A 23,680-nucleotide genomic window follows, 5' to 3' on the forward strand; every position below is an offset into this window, starting at 1 on the left:
TATCCATTATTCTAGGTCTGGGACAAAGGGAAGGCTTTGAGCCTGGGACATTCTGGGCCTTTTAAATGACCTCTCTAGTTAGCATCTGAATGCTATGCTACATTTTGAGACAATTCGCAGGAATCCCAGACCCAGAACAAACCAAGTAATAGCCACGTACTCATGCACCCCAGACAGACTGCAACCCAGCCATCACACTTTTGGAAAAGGACAGCGGTAACTGTTGCCGACCAATCAGAGGAAGACCAAGAACGCTGCGGACCAACCAGAGACCTGCAAATGAGCTGATCACACGTTGCTCAGCCATGACCCTCTAAGATTCACCATCCTTAATCCCTTGCAGAATCCAGCAACCGGGCCATAGCTATCTCCTTGCTTTGTGCTCTGCAAAAATAAACACTTGCTTTCTTATGCCACCCTGGTGTCAGAGATTGAGGTTAACTTGCAAGGCATGCAAGTTAACCCTGGTTTTATTAGGGGTTCCACAGCCTGGAATTCACATCTCTGGTCTGATAAGGTGTTGTCTCTTTCTCCAGGGTAGGGAGGGGTGCACTCCGAGTTCTTACAGTGAAACATATCATTCATGTAGAAAACTAATGTTTAGAATCCTTTCACGGCTTCCTAACAAGTTAGCTTGGTACCCACTGCAGTTTTGTGTGGGCTCTTTGTGACCTGGGATTTATTTCAAAACAGCAAATACGTCCTCTCCTTTCCTTTTACTGAATGATTGATGTGCAACTTAAGTGCTCATTTACACAGTAGCTTGATGCACTTATTTCAAAATTCCAAGTTTACAGAAAACACCCCCCAAAATATGTGCTGTTGTGGGTCTAACCCTTGAGAGAAGCCACAGGACTCTGAGTATCACAAGACCGGCAACAAAAGGCACCTTAATATATAAGGCGTCTTTGCATTTTCTAAATCAAAAATACTTTTTAAATGTATTTTTAACTGGTTTAGAAAAAGCAACGTCTTTGCCCAGTGCCTTGCACCCCCAAAAACACTTCTTTGGTTATGCAGAGAAACCACAGGGCTCTGAAGTCTCCGAAATGGCTCCGCAAAGCTGTTCTTTTGTAGAAGAATTTACAGCTGCATTAGTAAACAGCAGATGGAGACAAAGGTATCTTTGGGTCTGACACTCGCCCCACCCGGGGTGCCCAGACAGGTGGCTGCAGTCTGGGAGATCCGTTTGCGTAGCAGGACAACCCCTGCTCGTCGGGCAACTCCCGACCTCACACAGCCTGCGCAGCCTCCCTTCCCTTGAGGCCCCAGGCCCCGGCCCCAGGAGCCCGACCACCGCCATCTCGCCCCTCCTACGGGTTCACGCTCGCGTGCCTCCCGCAGGTAGTCCAGCGTGTGTGCGCCCTCTCTTATCTATTGTCAGCACAAGTCACGGGCTGAACGTCTGACCCTTCAGAGGCTCAACTCCGAACCTCCCTGCAAACAACTCTGTGCAATCACCCGCTGAGCGACTAGACCGAACCGCACGCCTACGCCTGGCCGCGAGGACGCTCCCCCACTTCCCCAGCGGTTACTTTGCCTACGCGTCCGCGGCGCTCAACAACCTGCGGCCTAAGCTCGTCCCCCCGGCCAGGGAGTTCCGGCCTGGCGCAAGCCGTGACCTCCAATGGGGGTCCTCCGGGGGTCCAGGCCCAGCCCCGCCGCTCACGTGAGCGAACTCGGCCACGCCCAGAGCCACGCGCCTGCGCAGACTGCGGCTGGGCCGGGCGAGGAGGGATCAAAGCCAGCCCCGCCCCCTCTGTGGCCCCGCCCCCTCCGCGTCTCCAGGTGCGCGTGCGCCGCGGCCCCGCCCCCCGCGCGGCCTCACTCAGTCTTCCCGGGAGAGTCGGGCGGGCGGGCGTCGGTTTAGCGTCGCTCGTCAGCGGCCTCTGAGGCGCGCGCCCGCTCCGGGGCGGTGGGGGGGGGTCGCTTGCCTCTAGGCCTTGACCCCCTCCTCCGCAGCCTCGCGTTGCGGCCATGGCTGGGTGGCGGCGGCGGCGGCCGTTGGAGGCCGGCGTCGGGGCCCGCGGCGCGCTGGCGCTGCTGGCCCTGGCCCTGTGCTCGCCCGGCGCCAGGAGCCGGGAGCTCGAGTGGTACTCAGCCGTGGTGCGCACCGAGTACGTGGACCCGCAGACGAACCTGACGGTGTGGAGCGTGTCGGAGAGCGGCCGCTTCGGCGACAGCTCGCCCAAGGAGGGCGCGCAGGGCCTGGTGGGCGTCCCGCGCGCGCCGGGTGGGGACCTCGAGGGCTGCGCGCCCGACACGCGCTTCGCGCCCGCGCCGGGCGACCGGGGGGCCGCGCCCTGGGTCGCGCTGGTGGCGCGCGGGGGCTGCACCTTCAAGGACAAGGTGCTGGTGGCGGCGCGGAGGAACGCCTCGGCCGTGGTGGTGTACAACAAGGAGCTCTACGGGAACCTCACGGCGCCCATGTCCCACGCGGGTGAGCCGGGACGCGCGCGCGCGGGCGGGCGGGCGGGGGCCGGCGGCCTTCTCATCCTCGGGGGCTGGTTCTGACCCGCAGGCCTCCCAGCGGCCCCGGGCGCGACTCTGGAGGCCTGCGGGTGTCGCGCGCTGGTCCCGGGGAGGAGCCCGCTCTGCTTGGCCCGCGTGGTGCCGTCGGGAGGGACGCACGGTCTCGGCCTTGGGTCGTCGCGGGTGGGGGCAGGTGCGGTCTGGAGGAGGCAGCGGGGAGGATTAAAGGACTTAAAATCGGCCGGAGCAGGATTGCGATGCTGACACGGTGGATTCCCAGCCCTGCCCTGTCTAGTCACCGCTTCCCACACGCCCCGCCAGCGCACGTGACAGCGAGCCTGCTTGGTGACCCCCTGGGTTCTGCACTTCCGTGAAGTGTGTCTGAATATTCTAAATTTCTTTTTTTTGAGTCTGACAACCTGGGTGTGAACTCTTTGAGTCACAAGCGCTGGGCTTAGGCCCCGTCTGTTTTCTCACTTGTTCACCATCGGGTTGTCATACCGGCTCCGGCTGCCGTCTGAGTCCTTGGTAACTTCCAAGTTGGTGATGTTGGTTGAAGAAGAGAACGCGCTGTTTGGTAGTCGGCCGTTCCTCCTCTACGCGCTGTTCCATGTTCAGGCGGGGTAGCTTCAGAGTCTTAATTTTGTGGCCGATCATCTTTGAACCCGAGTTCAAGGTGAGAGAAGCAAGGACCCAGCATCAGGGGTTGAACTGCTGTGACGCCTTGTCCTTAGGCAGGAGTCATGGCTGACTCATTACGAGCTTCCTGTTAGTATTTCTGTTTCTTTTTTTTTAAGTATCTGCTGCTACCTAGTCACATCCTTTTTCCCAGTACGCACTGGTGTTTGTTGTTGTTTGGGCTTCTTGGATGCAAGTTCAGAGCCCAGGGGCAGAATGAGGACAGAAAAGTGGCATCGGCTTCTGGTAGCCAGCTGGAAGGTGAGGAAGTGGGCCCTGTTGGAGGACAGTTGACCCAGGAGGGTTGACTGCACTTGGTGGGGGAAACGGGCAGAAACCAGAGGCAAGGCAGTGTGCGGTAGGAGGTGGGGAGGGGGATCTGGAGCTGGGTAGGAGAGATCTGGATGGAGGAGTCGGGCTTTGAGAAGGTGAGAGGGCAAGATCAGCCCCCGACACAGGGGCAGCCTCCCCTATCCCGACCGGAAGGAGGGCGGTGGGATTGAGCACGGATGTCCAGATGGTGGCATTGGGCTGGATCTCCCGTCGGCGCAGTTACCTCCCTGTCATGTTTGCAGGAGGTGCTCACGGGAAGTCCTGTCAGATGTTACAGAGCATTCCGAACATCTTGTCAGCAGTGTCCCCAAGTGCGGTAGTAGTTCCGGGTCAGTGTGCCGTGCTTTCCCGAGATGGGGCCCTTGTAAGCACTTCTGGATGTATTCAAGATGTGAGCTTTTCTTACAAGCAGCGGGCTCATCAACCTGGTGTTAACCGCTGTGCCAAACACCTACCCCAAGAAAACGTAATGTTCATTTGAAATAATCTTGTCCAGAGCTCCTGTTTCCATTACCCACATCCATTCTGGACTTTTTAGCATGTGGATAATTCTGGTTGAGAGAGAAAGTGAAAACGTTTTTTAAAAAGTGTGTGAAAGTGCCCTGTGTAGACCCTGCTCTGCATAGTGTCTGTCTTAGTCTTGCCCTTTAAGGTTGATGCTCTAACTCCAACCGAGGAGACAGACTAAAAGAATGTAAATGACTGGTCCCGGGATAACAGGGCAAGCTGTGGTCAGGTAATTCTTTGTTATGATAGGCGCTGACCCATCCATTGTAGGATGTTTCGCCTCATTCCCATCCCCCACTTACTACAGTCCAGCGTCACCCCCTCAGCTGTGAAAACCCATGTCTCCAGATACTGCCAAATGTTGTGGACGTTGGGGGGTGGGGGGGGTGTTGAAAAATCAACCAGCATTTGGAACCGCTGACCTTAAGGAGAGATTAGTTTGGTGGCCGGGTGAAGAGACACTGGAAGTAGTGTCCAAATAGAACTATGAGACCTGTACTTTAGTGGGGACTGTAGAGTGACCCTCACAGAACTTGGCCCAGTTAGACACATGGATACAACTGTACCCATGACTGTGGCGGGGTGGGGGGCTGGGGCACACAGAGCAGGTTCCTGTCCTCTGGTTCAGTTCCCAGATGCCCAGGATGCAGGGGTGGGAGGGTGGAAGCAGCTGGGATCTCAGTCTAGGTGGGTGACAGGGACGCAGTTATTTGAGCCATCATCACTACCTCCCAGGGTCTTCATTAGCAGGGAGCTAGAGTCAGGAGCCAGAGCTGGGAATTGAACCCAGATACCCCCAAGTGGTATGCAGGCATCTTAACTGCTAGGCTCCCATATCATGGCTTTTCTGAAAATGGAATTAAGAAGTTACAAGAGGAGCCGGCTTTAACATCCTTGAGTTTGAATTGACTGTGGAGAGCCTGGAAGGTAGCTTAGACTTAGGCTTCCTGTTCCTCCTCTGGCTGGTGGCAGGAAAATCCACTGTTTAGCATCCTGGTGTTCCTGTGTCCTGTGTGACTTTTTTTTTTTTTTTTTTTTTTTTTAAGATTGAGAGAGAGGCCTTCCATTCTGGTTCACTCCCCAATTGGCTGCAATGGCCAGAGCTGTGCCAATCAGCAGCCAGGAACCCAGGAGCCAGGAGCTTCTTCCAGGTCTCCCACGTGGGTGCAGGGACCCAAGGACTTGGGCCATCTTCCACTGCTTTCCCAGGCCACAGCAGAGATCTAGGTCAGAAGTAGAGCAGCCAGGACTTGAACCAGCCCCCATATGGGATGCTGGCACTGCAGGCAGTGGCTTCACCCGCTACAGCGCCGGCCCCGCTGTATGACACTTTCCTGTGAAATAGGTACAGGTGGTCTGCCTGCAAAGTGAATGCTGGTGATCTCTTTCCAAGTCACTCTGAGAATTTCTCTAGGTTTTTCTAAAACCCATTGCATGTCTATACTGGAACCTAGTACAGTTTGTTTGTTTTGAATCTGTATTATTGTGGCTATAAAAAATTAACTTAAATATATATTTAAAGAAAACACTACTGAACACGTGTGAGCAGTGTTAAGCTGATGCCCAAAGTTAACTCTGTTTACTTGAGCTGCTGATAGCCAGCATCCAGAAGGCTGTTAACACCTGCTTGCCCTTGAGGAGCTTATGGTTTAGTAGGAGGGATAAACAGAACTTCCCGGACACAGTGACTTGGGCCTCTGGGAGAGATGGTGGCTGGGCACAGGGCATGGCAAGCACGGGTTGTGTTGTTATGCCGAGGAGTCTCCCAGGAAGCTGTACCTGTCGAGGCCATCGCCCAGCCATGGTCAGACCCTCAACTCCTTCCTTCTCATTCCAGGCAGAAAAAGGGATATCTGATATTGCTGTGGCCACATCTGTTGCTACTTTACTAATGTAGATAGTTGTCAGTTTCTTTTTGCAAAAGGACAGCTTTTTAGAGCCATTCCTGTATCTGCAAGAGCCTGCTGTTTCTTGAATAACCCACTTGAAATAAGTCAAAGAAAGGCCTTCGGGGTGAGTGTTTACCCTCCCACAGAAGCGTAAAGAAAGGGCATCTGATGCAAGTGCTGTGGAAGTTAGGTGGAAGTGGCTCACAGTCAGATTGTTACAGTGAGTGTTGGCCTTGCCGAGGATATTGTTGGTTAGTAAAGAGGATGGTCCTCTAGCTGAAATCTCACATGGCCTCTCAGTTGTCACTTTGATTCCTTTGAAAGTTAGTCTGTGCCAGGGACTTAGAAAGTTCAGAGCTGTATTTGGGGAAAAAGCCAGCGTTGGGATGGGGGAGGGAAGTCTACAAAGATGTATAAGAAATCTGATTTTTATGAGTGAATAATAAAGTCCCTGCTAATGCCTGGGAAAGCAGTGGACGATGGCCCGATTGCTTGGACCCCTGCCATCCATAAGTTCCTGGCTCCTGACTTTGGCCTGGCTCAGCCCTGGCCATTGTGGCTATCTGGGGAGTGAACCAGGGGATGGAATATCTCTCTCTCTCTCTCTCTCTCTCTCTCTCTCTCTGTGACTTTTTTTTTTTTAAATCCACGTGGTGTATTTTTTTTTTTTTTAATTTATTTGAGAGAGTTAGGCAGTGATAGAGACAGAAAGGTCTTCCTTCCATTAGTTCACCCCCCAAATGGCCACCACAGCCAGAGCTATGCCGATTGGAAGCCAGGAGCCAGGTACTTCTTCCCGGTCTCAGACGTGGGTACAGGCATCCAAGCACTTGGGCCATCATCCTCCACTGCCTTCCTGGGCCACAGCAGAGAGCTGGACTGGAAGTGGAGCAACCGGGACTAGAACCTGGCGCCCATATGGGATGCTGGTGCCACAGGCAGAGGATTAACCAAGTGAGCCACGGCGCTGACCCCTCTAACTGTGACTTTTAAAGGAAATAAATACATCTTTTTTAAAAATCGACAAAGGAAGGGGCCGGTGTTGTGGCACAGAAGTTTAAGCTGCTATCTTTGACGACAGCATCCCACATGAGCACCAGTACAGATCCCAGCTGCTCTCCTGACCCAGCTCCCTGCTAATGTGCCTGGGAAATCAGCTGAAAATGACCCAGTACTTGGGCCCTTGCCACCCATATGGGAGACCTGGATGGAAGTCCAGGTTCCTGGCTTTGGCCTGGCTTAGCCTCAGCTGTTGCAGCCATTAGGGGAGTGGAAAATACTTCTCTCTCTCTCTTTCTCACTCTCTCACTCTCACCCTGCCTTTAAAATAAATAAATCTTTTTTAAAAAATCAATGAGTAAGTTGTGTGTAGTGTGCAATAGAATACAGGATGTTCTGGGGGGAGGAAATAGCAATTGCAAAAGCCTGAAGTTCTGAGATTAAGCAGTGAGTTTGGAAAAACTGCAAAAGAGTTCGCAGTACAACTGCTGAATAGTATGTTCACCAAATCTAAAATATTGTTGGGCAAGTCAAATTGTCCAGGGCATAATTTAAAATTCTGCATTGCCAAAAAGAGAATTGTGTTTACTGACCATAAAAACAACCGTTTTTCAAAATGGCATCAGATTTCTGAGACAGTACAGTGTGGATATGCTGTGCTGTTCCCCTTGCTTAGAAGTCTGTGAGTCTCCTAATTGGGTCATTTCAGTATAGTACTAGAAGATCCCTCTGATTGAATCATCCATGTAGAAACTCTCCTATGGGCACTGCTTGGTGCTGGGGCTACAAAACTTAAGAAATAAAAACAGGTGGAACTCGCCCAGTGAGGAGAGAGGCCGATGAAAGTCTTAGAGGAGGCGGATCTAAGGGGCTTGTCACAGTGAGCACAGGCGGTCGGGCCAGAAAGCCTGCAGCTGAGCTTGTGCTGAATCGTGAAGATCCGCTCAGGAATTAGCCGGTGAAGAGGGGAAGGTGGAGCGAGTGTGACAGTTATTAGACAGAAGAAAACCTGAAAGTTTATGGGATTCTCTTGCTGGAACCTGATTCCTTATTGGGTGAATTAGTTCTCTTAAGAAATCCAGCCCAGCCCTTTAAATATTTTAGTAGTGCCCATCTCATTCGAGAGAATGTTGAAGTCTGCTTTGTTTAGTTTCCTTGGGAAGAAACTTAAACAGAATTCGGAAGTTATGGACCAAGTCAGAAGTTTTGTTTGGTTTTTGACAAGGTGGTAGAAGAAGCAGAGAAATCATGTCACAGGTAGTTTGACTTGCCAAAAAAGATACTATGTTTATTGTTTGTTATTTAACAGGTAGGTTTCTCATCATGAACTGTGTGCAGAGACAGTGTGCTAAGTGTGAGATCAAAAAAACAGAAACTGCCCTCAAGGAGTGTGTCTGTCTGGTGGTGAGAGGTGTGGGTTCCCTTGTCGGGAGGGGCTGTGCAAGAGTCTTCGTCAGGAAGACTCACAGCAACATTGACGCCTAGAAGAAAGTTTCTGCAGGCTTTCTCGCTCCGATTCCAAGTCCTGAGTTACTGTGCCCTCTGAGAAGAAATTTAGCTATTAAGGGGCCAGCATAGCGGTATAATGCGTTAAGCTGCTGCCTGCAGTGCCACAATGCCGGCATCCCATATGGGCACCTGTTCGAGTCCTGGCTGCTCCACTTCGATCAGCTCTCTGCTATGGCCTGGGAAAGCAATGAAGGATGGCCCAAGTGCTTGGGCCTCTGCACCCACGTGGGAGACTGAGATGAAGCTCCTGGCTGCCTGCTTCTGCCTGGCTGTTGTAGCCATTTGGGGTGTGAACCAGCAGATGCAAGATCTCTTGCTCTTTCCCTCTTTCTCTCTGTAACTCTGCCTTTCAAATCAGTAAAAAAAAATTTAATTCAGCTGTTAAGTTTGGGAATATGCTGTGCTGCCTCATGTGTGCCAGGGAAGGCAGGGTTTTACAGAATAACGAGAGGATTAGCCCAGGTGGCTGTGCCTGGCACCCTTGGGGTTGTGTACACACTGGCCCCCCAGCACTTCCACTGAACTGCCCTGGCTGCAGTCATCCCAGAAATGTTCTGGAAAAGCACATCACCAAAAGCGTCTTGGGCCTGAGCTTTGTTCCTGTAAGATGGTTCCTAGAAGCCTCCAGCTGCTGGGATTGTGGTACAGCAAACTGTTCGCCCTCATCCGGCACGGGTTTTGGTTTTAGCCTTTCCTTTCAAGTGAGCTGGGATTCCTTTCCCTGGTGAGAAGTGTTTTCGTCACGATCTTCTGAGCCCCTTATGTCAGTTCTCCCCACCCCCAAGCTTGAGGTTCTAGGTGTTGAAGACCCTCTCTGATCCGAGACCTTTCCCACTCTCTGTCCCTGCCAGAGCGGAATCCATCACCATCCCAGGAAGCCTTGTGATGGGTCCTCCAGCCAGAACTCCTTCCTTCCTGCTGGGTAAACTCTTCCTGTCCTCAGGGGAGGAGCTCCCTTCACCCCGACGGAGTGATCACCTCACTTCTGTAGCTGTGCTTACTCCATTTGCTGGTTAAGTAAAACAGTCCAGGATAGTCACTCTCATCCCCACTGTGTAGCTGAGGGACCCCCAGGCAGCGGATGTAACTGAGGTTTAACCCCAGGTCTGCCTGTCTCTTGGCCACTACCTGGGTCTGAGCTGGGTCCACAGACATTGGAACTGGGTTTTCCAGGTGGTGTGTGAAGTTGGGCAGCCCTCCCAGTGGCCTCTTTCTGCTTCAAGTGACATATAAATATGTATGAAAGTGCTTCAGCTTCTCACACAAAGAATACCATATCAGTATCAGAAGTTGTGCTTGCTGTCATCAGCACAGAGGCAGTTTTGTCGTCTTTGTCAAAGCTTCTAACTGAGATAGGAGCATGGGGGTTCATGAGACTGTTCTTTCTGCATTTGTTATCCTTGAAAGTTTCCAGAGGGAGGTTTAGCTCGTATGAGAGTACCAAGTAATAAGTACATGCAGCATAGCTGACATAATTGTTCCTATACACATCTTTCTTAACTGCTCCATGTTGATTTTCTTGAAGACAGCAGCTGCCTGCCTCCTCTCTGTGGCTCCCCCCGAGATGGCATGGTAGGCTGTGAGTGCTGCAGAGACCAACAGACTACACTGTGGCTTGCTGAGGGACTCCTGAGACCCAGGTGGGTCACAGGATTGGCTCCTAGACAGGAGACACCTTAGATGGGTGGCCTTCTGGGATTTCAGTAACTGTATTCCATTGGCTGAGATCCACAGTAGATCAAATGCAGATGAAGTTTCTTCCGGCGGTAGAATAGTGTTGGGATGTGGTTTCGGTATCGTCAGGGAACATTCTTTATATGCATTTTTTTTTTTTTTTTGGACAGGCAGAGTTAGAGAGAAAGGTCTTCCTTCTGTTGGTTCACCCCCCAAATGGGTGCTACGGCTGGTGCGCTGCGCCGATCCAAAGCCAGGAGCCAGGTGATTCCTCCTGGTCTCCCATGCGGGTGCAGGGCCCAAGCACTTGGGCCATCCTGCACTGCCTTCCCGGGCCACAGCAGAGAGCTGCACTGGAAGAGGAGCAACCGGGACAGAATCCGGCGCCCCAACTGGGACTAGAACCCAAGTGCCGGTGCTGCAGGTGGAGGATTAGCCTAGTGAGCCGCGGCGCTGGCCTCTTTATATGCATTTTAAAGTTACTTTTTGAGTAACTTTATGTTTGCATGGTACACAATTTTTACTGTACCTTTCCTGCGTCTCAGCTCCTCTGCCAGAGACTGTCCTGGCCCCTAGCCTCTGGGGTGGCTCTCCAGGAGTACTCTGCATTGATAGCAACGTATAGCTCTTTGGTTGTCCCGTGTTTTTCAGAGACAGCCTGCTGTCCTAACAGTTTTACATGCTGCCTTTTCCCCTCTCCTGTCATGAGTACTGTCAGTACTTACAGAGCTGCGGCTTCAACCTGTGTATATATACATCCTGCTGTGCATACGACTATTTTATTTTCGATGGGTATTTAAATTTTAAGAATAAAATCTTAGAAATAACATTATCAGTAACTTTGTAGGTATCCCATGGTGTACATATGTAAGGACATGTATGTAATTAAGTTCCTAGAACGTCACTGGATGTGGAATTGCTGGGTCCAAGGCTGTGTGCATTTTAAAGTCCATAGCTATTGCCCTCCCTACAAGAACATAGTAATTCACTGCCCAAGCAGTGGACAAGGGTACTGATTTGTGCTTTACTCTTGCTAAGATAATGCATCAAGTTTTTTATCTTTGCCAGTCTCAACATCTCTACTATAACTTCCCTGTGTTTTAAAGCCATTTGTTAAGGAGTGACTGCCAGTAGGCACAGGGGTTCTTTTGGGGGTGATGAAAATGTTATGAAATTAGTGGTAATGGTTGCTCAATCTTGTGAATGTACTAGAAACCACTAAATTGTATACTTTAAGCATGGATTTTGTGCTATGTGAATTATATCTTACAAAGCAGCTTTTTTTTTTTTTTTTTGGACAGGCAGAGTTAGAGAGAGAAAGGTCTTCCTTCCATTGGTTCACTCCCCAAATGGCCGCTACAGCCAGTGTGCTGCGCCGATCTGAAGCCAGGAGCTTCTTCCAGGTCTTCCACGTGGGTGCAGGGGTCCAAGGACTCAGGCCATCTTCTTCTGCTTTCCCAGGTCATAGCAGAGAGCTGGATTGGAAGTGGAGCAGCCAGGACTCGAAGTGGTGCCCACTGCAGGCTTTACCTGCTACTCCACAGTGCCGGCCCCAAGAGCTCTCATCTTGTGGTTCACCACAGATACTGGACCAGGCTGAAGCTAGTAGAGGAGAACTCAGTCCCCATCTCTCATGTAGGTGGTGGGACCCCAACCACTTGAGCCGTCACCTGCTGCCTCCCAGGGTGCACAATAACAGGAAGCTAGAATTGGAAGTAGAGCTGGGACTCGGCCTAGGCACTCAGATATGGGAAGCCAACGTCCCAGGCAGCGTCTTAATGGCCTTTCAAATGCCTGCTCCTGGAATTCTCCTTTAATCACACTCTGAATTATTCTGTATATCTCTGAATCTGTAATCCATTACATTATGGGATGTTCAGGTGCCACTACCACACTGTTTTTACTTTAACAATTAGTCTAGGTTTTTCTGTTTAAAATTTGTTTCTCAGGGCTGGTGCTGTGGCACAGCGGGTTAACACCCTGACCTGAAGTGCTGGCATCCCATTTGGACCTGGGTTTGAGACCTGGCTGCTCCACTTCCAATCCAGCTCTCTGCTATGGCCTGGGAAAGCAGTAGAAAATGGCCGAAGTCCTTGGGCCCCTGCACCCACGTGGGAGACCTGGAAGAGGCTCCTGGCTCCTGGCTTTGGATTGGCATAGCTCTGGCATTGCAGCCAACTGGAGGGTAAACCCTGGAGTGTAGAGCTCTCTGTGTGTGGTGTGTGGGTGGGGGGTAACTCTGACTTTCAAATAAATAAATAAATCTTAAAAATTTGATTCTCATCATTTTCCTTTAAGCAGACTTTTGAAGTCACAATTTTTAGGTTTTTAAAAATCCTATTGCTGTTTTATGATTCTTGAATTAATTTATAGCTTGATTTATGTAAAATCAATTATTTTACTGCTTCTTTCTTATTTTTTTTTCCTTTTTGGTCTTGTGACTACTCATGCCTTCAGAGCAATGTTAAATAATGATGATACTGGTGAAAATTCTATTGCCTCTTTGGGTTGCTTGTTGCTTGATTTATGTAAAATCAATTATTTTACTGCTTTCCTATTTTTTTTTTCCCTTTTTTGTTCTTGTGTCTACTCATACCTTCAGAGCAATGTTAAATAATAATGATAGTGGTGAAAATTCTATTGCCTCTTTGGTTTTTTTTTTTTTTCTTTTAAAGATTTATTTATTTATTCAAAAGGCAGAATTATAGAGAGGCAGAGGCAGAGAGAGAGCGTCCATCCACTGGTTCACTCCCTAAGCTGCAATGGCCAGAGCTGTGTCAATATGAAATCAGGAGCCAAGAGTTTCTTACGGGTCTCCCACATGGGTACAGGGGCCCAAGTCCTTGGGCCATGTTTGTTGCTTTCCCAGACACTTTAGCAGGGAGCTGGATTGGAAGTGGTGCAGGCAGGACTTGAACCAGCACCCATATGGGATGCCAGCACTGTAGACGGTGGATTTAGCTACTACACCACAGCTCCGGCCCCTGCCTCCTTGGTTTTAATGGGCATGCTTTTAGTATCAGGTATCAGTATTCCAAAGTGAAATTGTTCTTTAGGCTTCTGTTTATGTTTTATGATCATATTTGGATTTATTATCTTAGAAATAATTTTAAAACTTATTTTTCTATAATCTGTGAAACCATTTAAATATCACTGGTGGTGTACATTCCTAATATAATCAGTCTTTCCTCTTTTGGAATCACTTGCTGTAACTTGCAGTTATCTTGAAGGTTATCCATCTTATTGAAATTTTCTTACACACACACAAACACACACACATAAATATATGTATAATAGATGAACATAGTACTCTTAAATATTTCTCTTATCTTTCTCTCTATTTTATGATTTTTATACCTTTTTTTGCTTTTTCCTATAGGAACGGGAAATATAGTGGTCATTATGATTAGCTACCCAAAAGGAAGAGAAATTTTGGATCTGGTACAAAAAGGAATTCCAGTAAAAATGACCATAGGGATTGGCACCCGTCACGTGCAGGAGTTCATCAACGGTCAGTCTGTGGTGTTTGTGGCCATTGCCTTCATCACCATGATGATTATCTCATTAGCCTGGCTAATATTTTACTATATACAGCGTTTCCTATATACTGGCTCGCAATTTGGAAGGCAGGTAATTATGAATAAGTCTTTTAATTTTGCTTTCTAAAAGATAGTTCATAAATATATCCCATATATATTGCTTGAAGTTGTATTTGACTATTAATTTCATTGTCAATTGTAGTACTTACAAATATGATTTTTTTTAAACTTTTCAATTGGAATATATTCTGTTTTGTGGGGAATTAGGTAACCTTGAAATTTGCACACTTGGTTCATGCAGATGCCCTGTTTGTCCTTTTCTGGGCATGAAAAAGTGCCACATAGGCATGAGATAGAGTGGGTCTGCTCTCTGCAGCCCTGCTGCTTTGGCTTGACCTAAAGCTAAGGAACAGAGATGGTGGGGTTCCCAGCTCCATTGAGGAGCCACTGTGCAGCAGCGTTCTGCAGGGAGGCCCTGTCCCATGGCAGCAAAGAGCAGGAGGTCACAACACCACAGGCTGCCACAGCCAGGCCTCCAGACCTCACTCTTAGCCCTGCTGCCCTGAGAAGCTGGGCTTCTTGGGAGGTCTCTTTCCTCCACCTGCTACTTTCTTCCTAATATATAAACCTAACACTTGGTTTCTTCTTCAGTTATACCTGGCTGTTATTTACATTACTGATTTGAATGGTTTTTTATTTGCTTGTTTTAGTTACTTTCAGTGTAGTCGTTCAACTTTGCTTTGTAAATGAGTTTTTTGCTATATGCTTGTTTTTATTGTGCGTGACTTTTTAAAATAGTGATTTAATTAAAAATTTTCAGCAAATGATACTGATGTTTTCTGCCCCAGAGCCATAGAAAGGAAACTAAGAAAGTTATTGGCCAGCTTCCACTCCATACTGTAAAGCATGGGGAAAAGGTAATATTTTTGTGATTTCATTATTTTGGTTTTTGGGTTAGATTCTGGACAGTGTGTCTGTAATGTTAATAATTTCCTTGCAGTCTGCTTATGTATGGTATCAAGCTTACGGAGTTTGGGTGAGTTTGATTTGGCATTAACTTTCATGCGTGAGTTTTTTAAAGGGTGCTTGGCACTCTGCCATGTGTGGCGCCATACCATCCATTATGGTAGTCACTGGTCACATAAGGCTCCTTATATCTAAATTAATTTAATCTATGGGTGGGTGCCTTAGTGACATGGCTGCATTTTAAGTGCTCAGGAGGCATGTCGGCTGGTTGCTGCCACACTGGCCAGTGCTGCAGGAGCCCTTCTGCTGGTCAGGTCAGACCAGGGGACCGTAAGGCAGATGCTCAGTGCCTTCAGTTTTTTGCCGTTCAGTCTGAGACTTCGCATCCCTTCTCCCAGACTCCCTTAATTACAGGAAGATGTGGAGGAGGAGAGAATAGGTGTTTTTAATAACTGTTTTTTTTTAATAAAGAAACATGTTGACATGGCTGATCTGAGAGTTGAAAGTTCACAATCATGCCAGAATTGTAAAGCCATGTTTGGAACAGGGACGACCCTGAATGTGGAGCCGCAGACTCTTAGAGGACAGAATCTCTGAAAGGAGAAGAGTGGTGTTTATTCTGGGCTCTGTTCAGAGCTCTGTGCTGTGCAGTGTCAATAACTGTGTCAGCTGGTAGCTGGGGTGGGCTCAGCTCTTCTGATTTTTGTTTTGTTTCACTAAATTATTGAAATTTGATCTACTCCACTTTTCAGTCTCCACTCCCCCCCCCTTTTTTTTTTTCTTTTTAAGATTTATTTAACCTAATTGAAAGTCAGAGTTAAACAGAGAAACAAGGAGAGGCAGAGAGAGAGGTCTTCTTCCACTGGTTCACTCCGCAATCTGCCACAACGGCTGGAGCTGAGCTGACCTGATCCATTCCGAAGCCAGGAGCCAGGAGCTTCTTCAGGGTCTCCCACTTGGGTATAGGGGCCCAAGCACTTGGGGTCGTCTTCTGCTTTCCCAGGGCATAGCAGAGAGCAGGATCGGAAGTAGAATAGTCGAGTCTCGAACTGGTGCCTATATGGGATGCCGGCACTGCAGGCAGCTGCTTTACCCACTATGCCACAGTGCTGACTCCTCCACTTCCCTTTCAAAAAAAAGGGGGGGTTAACTGCCCTTCCCCTTCTCATGTACATATCTTCCTCTAACCTACTTAAAGGATTAAAACAAAAATAGCACATTAAATTATAGACCTTTGATTTCTAAAAATCTGGAGTCTGGTGGCTCAGTGATACATGTAATATTAGGATATTCTTGGAGTTGTACAGGTGGCTACCATTCCTTCCCTAATAATTTTTATATTCTAGTGCATTTTAATTTTAATAATTTGTGCGAGGTACTGGGTCTTTCCAAATGTATTGGACTGAAAAATATTGACAAATGTGTTAAACCAAAAAGGTTTAAGGGGGAAAAAAGGTAACTTTTCAGGGCTTAATTAACATCTTATTTACAAGTCATCAGGCGTTCTTAGCGAGAGCGTTTTTCCACTTATTGCCTGTGACAGACTGTACACTCTCATCATGGTAGGGTATTTGACAAGCATGTGGTTGAATATGCATTCTCTCCTTAGGAGGAAGATACAGGTTCATAGGTGTGATTTACTGATCCACGTCTTTGATAATACAAGTAAATTGATATACTTTTCCTGTGTGGAGCATCTTTGAAAATTGCTTCTGGGAACTGTTTTTTGAAAGTTATCCCTGGTTCTAAGAAGTGGCAAACTATTGCACTATTTTTGCATAGCATATGCTAAATAAATAATGTTTATTTTCTTTGCAGTGTAAAATTTTAAATGTTCTAAAGTTAATACAGACTCATAACAAGATGTACATATAAAATTGAATTTGTACTGCTTCCTTGTTAACAAATGATGCACAAAGCCAAGTTGTTGTTTTTTATTTTTTATTTTTTTGATAACCTAAGGATTATGTAGCTGCTTTTCGTAAAATGAACTTGCCAGAGTTGCAGCCATTTGCAGACACTGACCGCTGGTACCCCAATTCCTACTCTAGAATCCCAGGAAGGAGAATCTTGTCAGCCCGTCTTGGGTCAGATGACTGCTTTGGGCCTGGCTGCTCTGGTTGGTGGGGCAGATGCAGGTGTTCCCCAGACAAGGGAGGCAGACTGACCCACCAGAAAGGTCTGTGGGCAGTGCATAGACTTTTTTTTTTATTTCACTTTTTTTTTTTTTTTTTTTTTTTTTTTTGTGTGAAACTTAATTAACTTTAAAGAAGCACCCAAGAATGGTACATCTTTTGCGAGCATGTAGCCATTACTATAACTTATGAGACCTAAGAATATCCCCACTTAATATGTTAAAAGAAAGTAAGTCCTTGAGAACCAGTTTTTATCATTAATTAAGGAAGTAACCTAAGAAAACAAGCAATGGAATTGGAAACTTAGACATAACTAAAACTTACGAGACATAAGAATGTCCTCCACTTAATACACTAAAACGAAATAAATCTTGGAGAACAAGTTTTACTGTTAACTCTCATAATCCAACTCTTTGAGGACATAGGACATAATTTCCTACATGGGAAATTAGTGCACAGTGACTCCTGTTGTTAATTTAACAATTAACACTCTTACGTATGACATTAGTGATGATCCAAGGCTCTTGACATGAGCTGCCTAGGCTGTGGAAGCCTTTTGAATCTTGGCTTTCCATGCCTGAAATGCTCTCGTGGGCTTTTCAGCCATACCAGAATGCCTTAATGACCGATGCGGAGGTCAGGGTGCTACTTAAAGCAATTGTCGTTCTGTGAGTCTGCTGTGTGGACTGCTTCCCATGTTGGAGCATTCACTCCTTTTTAATTCTATCTATTACTATTACCAAACACCTAATTTTATTTACATGATCATTTTAACACTTAATCCTATCTGGTACATAGATTCTTAGAGGTAGAAATTTTGTCACTGTTGCCTCCTCTTCAGCAGTTTTGGTTTTTTGGTACCTTGTGTAATTTGTTAGATGAAAAATAATAATTTAGTTTGTAGTTCTATTCTCTTTAGTTAGGTGAATATTTCAGATATTTAGCCACTTGCCATTTTTCATTTGCAAATTGTTAACTCTGTTCCTTAGCAAATGTAAATTTGGGGATTAATAGTTCCAGGAAACAAGTAGCTTATTGAATATTCATTTTATTCATATTATATGTTTTATATCTGAAAAGTGATTTATCTTAATGCAACAGGCATTTGCATTATCCACAGTTCTTAAAACATGAATTAAAAAAAAAAGGACATTATCTTAGTATTTAAACATTGTTCATATCTGATTAGTGAGTGACTTTGCCTTTTCAACTAAATTTGTTTAAAAAAAAACTTCTTTAAATTTTTTAATTTGAGCATGAGAGAGCACGCCGTTCACTGGTTCACTCCCCAAATGCCCACAACACCTGGGGCTCACTTAGGAACCCAGACGCTTGAGCCATCACTACTGCCTTGCAAGGTTGCATTAGCAAGAAGCTGGAGTCAGGAGCTGGAGCCTGCTGTCTACCTCAGTCACTTTTTTTTTTTTTTAAGATTTATGTATTTATTTGAAAGGCAGAGTTATAGAGAGTCAGAGAGAGAAAGAGGGAGATAGTGAAGTCTTGCATCCACTGGTTGACTCCACAAATGGCGGCAACCACCAGAGCCATCTTTGCTGCTTTCCCAGGCCAGAGCAGAGAGCTGGATCGCAAGTGGAGCAGCCGGGACTAGAACCAGCACCCATTTGGGATGATGGCACTGCAGGCAGTAGCTTTACCTGCTATCACTGGCCCCTTCAGTCACTCTTAATGTAGGCTGTGGGCATCTTAACCTGAAGGCTAGACACCCTTGGAGTAACCTCAGTAGTGTTAAAAAGTAAATACAAAGTATGATTATTTATTTTAGTTTCAAGTTGTCCCATGTAGAGTAGCATTCCTCATTTAGTCAGGGTTTAGTGATTTGGCTAAGGATATACTATATACCAAAGGTTACAGTATATGCTTTTTCTCTTCTTTTTACAGGGAATTGACGTTGATGCTGAAAATTGTGCAGTGTGTATTGAAAATTTTAAAGTTAAGGATATTATCAGAATACTGCCATGCAAGTATGTTCTCTTTATCAACTTAGCCGTTAAAAAATTACATGACAGGTTTCTGACAAGAGTTAATGTGTCTTTTATGCTATGAAGATTTTATTGTCTTGTGATCATCTCATCTTTTAGAAGAGAAGCTTCGACTTCAGTGTTACTTGAAAATTGCTTTGCTTAGGAGACTCACAGGTGACCATTAAGTTCCATTGTGTATTTTTATCATAGGTTGGCTCATAATCAAGGCTGCATTAGAATCTCTGGAGTTTGTCTACTTTTAGCAAGGCAAAAGTATGCTATGTTAGGACAGAGGAAACTGAAGCAAGAAAGATGAAGGACCCAAGGGAGAAGGCCCAGAATAGCCAGCGGGAAGCAGGCCAGAGAGCAGTTGCTTGCTCCTTTTTTTTCTTTGTAAGATTTATTTACTTTTTTTATTTGAAAGGCAAAGTTGGGGGATGGGAGGATCAGTCTTCCATCCACTGGTTCACACCCCAGATGGTCACAATGGTCAGGACTGAGCCAGGCTGAAGCCACGGATCTGGAATTCCATCTGGGTCTGCCACCTGGCAGGGGCCCAAGCATTTCAGCCATCCTCCTCTGCTTTCCCAGGCACATTAGCAGGAGCCAGAGAATAGCCGGGATTCGAACCAGTGCTCATCTGAGATGCCAGCATCGCAAGCAGAGTCTGAACCTGCTGCACCACAGTGCCAGCCCCAGTTATTTGCTCTTATTTGCACGTTGGGATTTGGTTCTTTTTAGAGGTGGTACAAAATAAGTATTCCTCCCCTTTTATTCTGGCTACATTGGGAGGTTTGTTTAGCAACAGGAAATTTGCAATTTAATGGGATACTTTAGTCAGAAACTTTTAAGAAAGAATTACTTGTTTTACAAAACAGTTTATTTTTTATAAAAAATTGTTTTAAATCTGATCAACTGTAATTATACTTTATATCTGTTAACATCACAAATTAATAAATATGTTTTGCTTTGTTTGCTAAGTACTGTTGTAATACATAAGGATATGTCAGAAAATTCCTAGAAAAATGGAATTCAAAGAATCTTTCAAAGATAAATTTATTTTAGTGCAAAAAAAAAGATGAAGCCTTGGGGCTAGTGCTGTGGCATAGTGGGTAAAGTCATCGCCTACAATGCTGGCATCTCATATGGGTTCTAGTCCTGGCTGCTCCACTTCCGATACAGCTCTCTGCTATGGCCTGGGAAAGCTGTAGAAGATGGGCCAAATCCTTGGGCCCCTGTGCCCACGTGGGAGACCCAGAAGAAGCTCCTGGCTCCTTGCTTTGGATGGGCACAGCTCCAGCTGTTGGGGCCATCTGGAGAGTGAACCCGTGGATGGAAGACCTGTCTCTCTGCCTCTAACTCTCTGTAACTCTGCCTTTCAAATAACTAAATCTAAAAAAAAAAAAAAAAGGTGAAGCCTATGCATAGTTTTTTCATACTATGCATTTTTCCATGAATAAAAGATGATCCCTTGTGAGCATACATTTGAAAATATTTTTGCACCAAAAGTAAACTTAACACTTCTAGTTCCATTTTCCACATTTTCGAAGTATCCATGTACAGATACTTAGATACTTGATAGATTAACTTCTTGATAAATCATTGAAGGAAATGAAGCAACAATTATCTGAATAACAAAATGAAAGTTTTCTTACTAAAGATAGCTAGCTGGGCTCTGGATGTACTTCTGTGGGATTGGTGAGGTGGGAGTTTAAGGTAGAGGAGAAATTTTACTCTGGGCTGGTTTAGAGCAGGTCTTTGTGACTTAAAGTGACATTCAGGTACCTGCACAGATAAGGAGTGTGCCGATGGCTGAGTAGGGGTTTGCACTTGACTCTCAAATGCAGTCATGTTACCTGTGCAGGGTCCTGAACTCCTTATTGGATTTTTTTTTTCTTTTTGGACGATTTATTTATTTATTTGAGAGGCAGAGAGAGAAAGGTCTTCACTCCCCAAATGACGGCCGGAGCTGGGCCAATCCAAAGTCATGAGCCTGGAACCTCTTCTAGGTGTCCCGCGTGGGTACGGGAGCCCAAGCACTTGGGCCATCTTCTACTGCTTTCCCAGGCCATAGCAGAGAGCTGAATCTGAAGTGGAATAGCTGGGACTCAAACCAGCACTCACATGGGATACTGGCACTTCAGGCAACGGCCTCACCCGCCACTACAGTGCCAGCCCCTCCTTACTGGGGTTTGATTCCTCCCTCCCCCATTTTCTCTTGTGCTCTATGTAACAAAGTCCCCCAATAAAGCCAATATGTTTCTTTGTGTTTTGTAAAAATTATTCCTTTTGGGGTCAGTTTTATTCTGAGGATGTAAAGGTTAGAAAACAAGCCAGACTATAAACTAGTTACATTTCTGTTTGAGGAAAAGGTGATAGAGTATAGCAGTTGTGCACTGCACCCAGCACTGTTTCACACATGTTACGTGTGCCATCAGAGCAGCCAGTGATTTGTAGGTGCAGAGAGGGCAAGAACTTCATTTCGGTTATGGCCTTTGGATTACACAGCTGCTGCTTGAGGCCCACCTGTGGTTCCAAAATCCATAACTCCCTATCTTCACGTGGAAGGAAAAGTTAGTCGGAGACAAGTCAGTAAGAGAAGTGTTAAGTGGCCTTTTCCCCTTTTCATGTATTTTTTTTTTAAGATTTATCTTAAGATTTATTTATTTGAAAGAGCTAGAGAGACGAAGAGATCTTCCATTCATTGGTTCACCTCCTAGATGGCCACAACAGCCAGGGCTGGGCTAGGCTGAAGACAAGACACAGGAGCTGTTTCTGGGTCTCACATGTCCGGTGGCAAAGACCCAAGCACTTGGGCCATCCTCCAGTGCTTTCCCAAGCCATTAGAGAGCTGGATCAGAAATGGAGCAGCTGAGACACGAGCCAGCACCCAGATGTCATCAAAGGAGACTGCTTTACCCACTGTGCCACAAAGCTGGCCCATTTTTTTATTTTCTAAAAGTGAAGATTCCTATAAGAAAGTGTTTTTTAAGCTTATGATTCAAAAGATGATTTGTTCATATTTTGCTGTATTTTCATTGGAGTCATTTTTTGAACTCACATGAGATACTGTCAACTCAGTATCAGTTGAATCATTAGCTAGCTTATTTGTGTCCCATTTATTCCCAGAGGGCCTATAATTTCCAGTGGCACATGAAGGCCTAAAGCCTGGCATGAGGCGGATGTGGGCCACACTGTTTTTGTGGAGGGGAAAGGTTAGTGTACATCCCAAATAGATAATGAGGTGGGACAAAGGAGTGGACTGGAATTGCTGGAGTGATGTCAACTAACTGATGAGAGGAGGAGTTGGGAGATGTCTTAGTTCCTTTATAAGGTTTATCAACATTTATGTTAAAGCATTAACACATACTTAATTTTTTTAGGCATATTTTTCATAGAATATGCATTGACCCATGGCTTTTGGATCACCGAACGTGTCCAATGTGTAAACTTGATGTCATCAAGGCCCTGGGATATTGGGTTTGTTGCATTTTTGTTTATATTCAATCTCTGCCCCAGTCCTTCCTGAGGGACTCCATGTCACTACTAACCAGAAACAAGAGAAACGATATTTTACATGTGAGGAGCCTGAAACCAACACTTCTGACATCCACATGCCTGAGTGTTGAACAGTGCTGGGGAAGTTTGTCCTCCGTCAGCCCATGATCCTTAGATGGTGATGAGCCCCTTCCTCAGAAGACGTGAGGGCAAGGTGCAGGAGAGGCTGTGGTGGTAGCTGGCTGGGCCTGTGCTAAGGTGCCCTACGTGCATGATCACACTGAATCTTTACAACCTTGGTCGGACGTCCTGTTCCCAGCCCCGCTTTACTAATTAGAAACTTGAGCTTAGAGAAGCCTAAATAATTTGCCCAAGGTCACACAACTAGCTCACGGGGAATCAGCTTTCACACATGAGGCTGCTGAACTCCCAGGTGCAAGCTCTTAACCAGTACCCATCCAGGAAGGGGGACTTAGAGGAAAAATATTTTTCTAGGTGGTTCTATTTTTTATTGTTTATAATTATAGCCTCCTTGAAATCTTTCAGTGCCTCAAAGTACTCTTCTTTCAGTTAATATATTTGTCTTGTTGCTAAACATGTTTAGAATTTATTGTAGCATTAGAAACTACAAGGCTTTTTGTTTGTTCTGCTTGTTGAAAGGTTTATTATTTATTTGAAAAACAGAAGTAAATAGAGGGAGAGACAGAGAAATCTTCCATTGGTGGCCACAATGGCCAGGGTTAGGCCAAGCCAAAGCCAGGAGCCAGGAACTCCATCCAGGTCCCCAACGTGGGTGGCAAGGGCCCAGGCACTTGGGCCATATTCCACTGCTTTCCCTAGTGCCTTAACAGGGAGTTGGATTAGAAGTAGACCAGCCAGGACTTGAACCCCAGCGCTCTGATACGGAGTTGCTGACATTGCAGGCAGCAGCTTAACTCTGGACTGCAACACCAGCCCAAACCACAATGACTTTTTAATTGTCATTTTATAAAATTTAAGGCCCTAATAGCCACGTAAGCTTCTTAAACAGCATCACTAAGGAATTGTCCTGTGAAGACTGTTACCTTCCAGGCAGCAGGTCTGCTTAAAATGTTCTTGCATCTTCTGATTTAATGTGTCCTCAAAAGATGTTTAGCAAGTCTGAACTTAGTGGCTACTGTGGTGTTCTCTGAATTGTGTTTAAACGTGAGTTCCAGAATGCCCCTGCTTTAGGGACCTAGGAAGGGAGGTGGTCGGCACTTGGGAACTGTCTGCCTGCAAACTCATTCTGAGGTGTCTAGAAAGTTTATCTTTGCTCTAGAGCTTCTAAATTTTGCTAATTCATGGTTGTCAATTGTTATAGCTCTGCCTCATGAACTTGGTTCATCCCCTCTGTTCAGAAACCTTAGCTTAGACAGAGGTTGGGCCTTCTGGACAGCATTTTGAGTATTGGGAGCTTTGGACAATGTTTTAGAAGCACACTGAAAGTTGTTTTCTTTTTTAGGTAGTGATTTTAAACC

General features: G+C 46.2%; 1 protein-coding gene across 10 annotated transcripts in view; it reads left to right on the plus strand.

The window, feature by feature from the left end:
* Nucleotides 1–1,826: 1,826 nt before the first annotated feature.
* Nucleotides 1,827–23,680, plus strand: part of RNF149 (ring finger protein 149) — a 34,304-nt gene continuing 12,450 nt past the window's right edge. For 3 of the 10 annotated variants that reach the window (XM_008253292.5, XM_070068717.2, XM_089327469.1), the window contains exons 1-5: nt 1,827–2,440; nt 13,441–13,691; nt 14,449–14,517; nt 18,601–18,683; nt 22,067–22,163. In XM_008253292.5, the coding sequence (XP_008251514.3) occupies nt 1,978–2,440; nt 13,441–13,691; nt 14,449–14,517; nt 18,601–18,683; nt 22,067–22,163 (963 nt within the window). In that variant the 5' untranslated portion in view covers nt 1,827–1,977. Of the gene's footprint in view, nt 2,441–13,440; nt 13,692–14,420; nt 14,518–18,600; nt 18,684–22,066; nt 22,164–23,680 lie in introns of all 10 variants that reach the window. The other 7 variants (XM_089327475.1, XM_089327471.1, XM_089327473.1 and 4 more) reach the window with 7 other exon arrangements.

The sequence above is a fragment of the Oryctolagus cuniculus genome, chromosome 2 (assembly GCF_051225735.1).
Source record: "Oryctolagus cuniculus isolate XC-2025 breed Fujian yellow rabbit chromosome 2, ASM5122573v1, whole genome shotgun sequence".
In the NCBI taxonomy this organism is placed as follows: Eukaryota; Metazoa; Chordata; class Mammalia; order Lagomorpha; family Leporidae; genus Oryctolagus; species Oryctolagus cuniculus.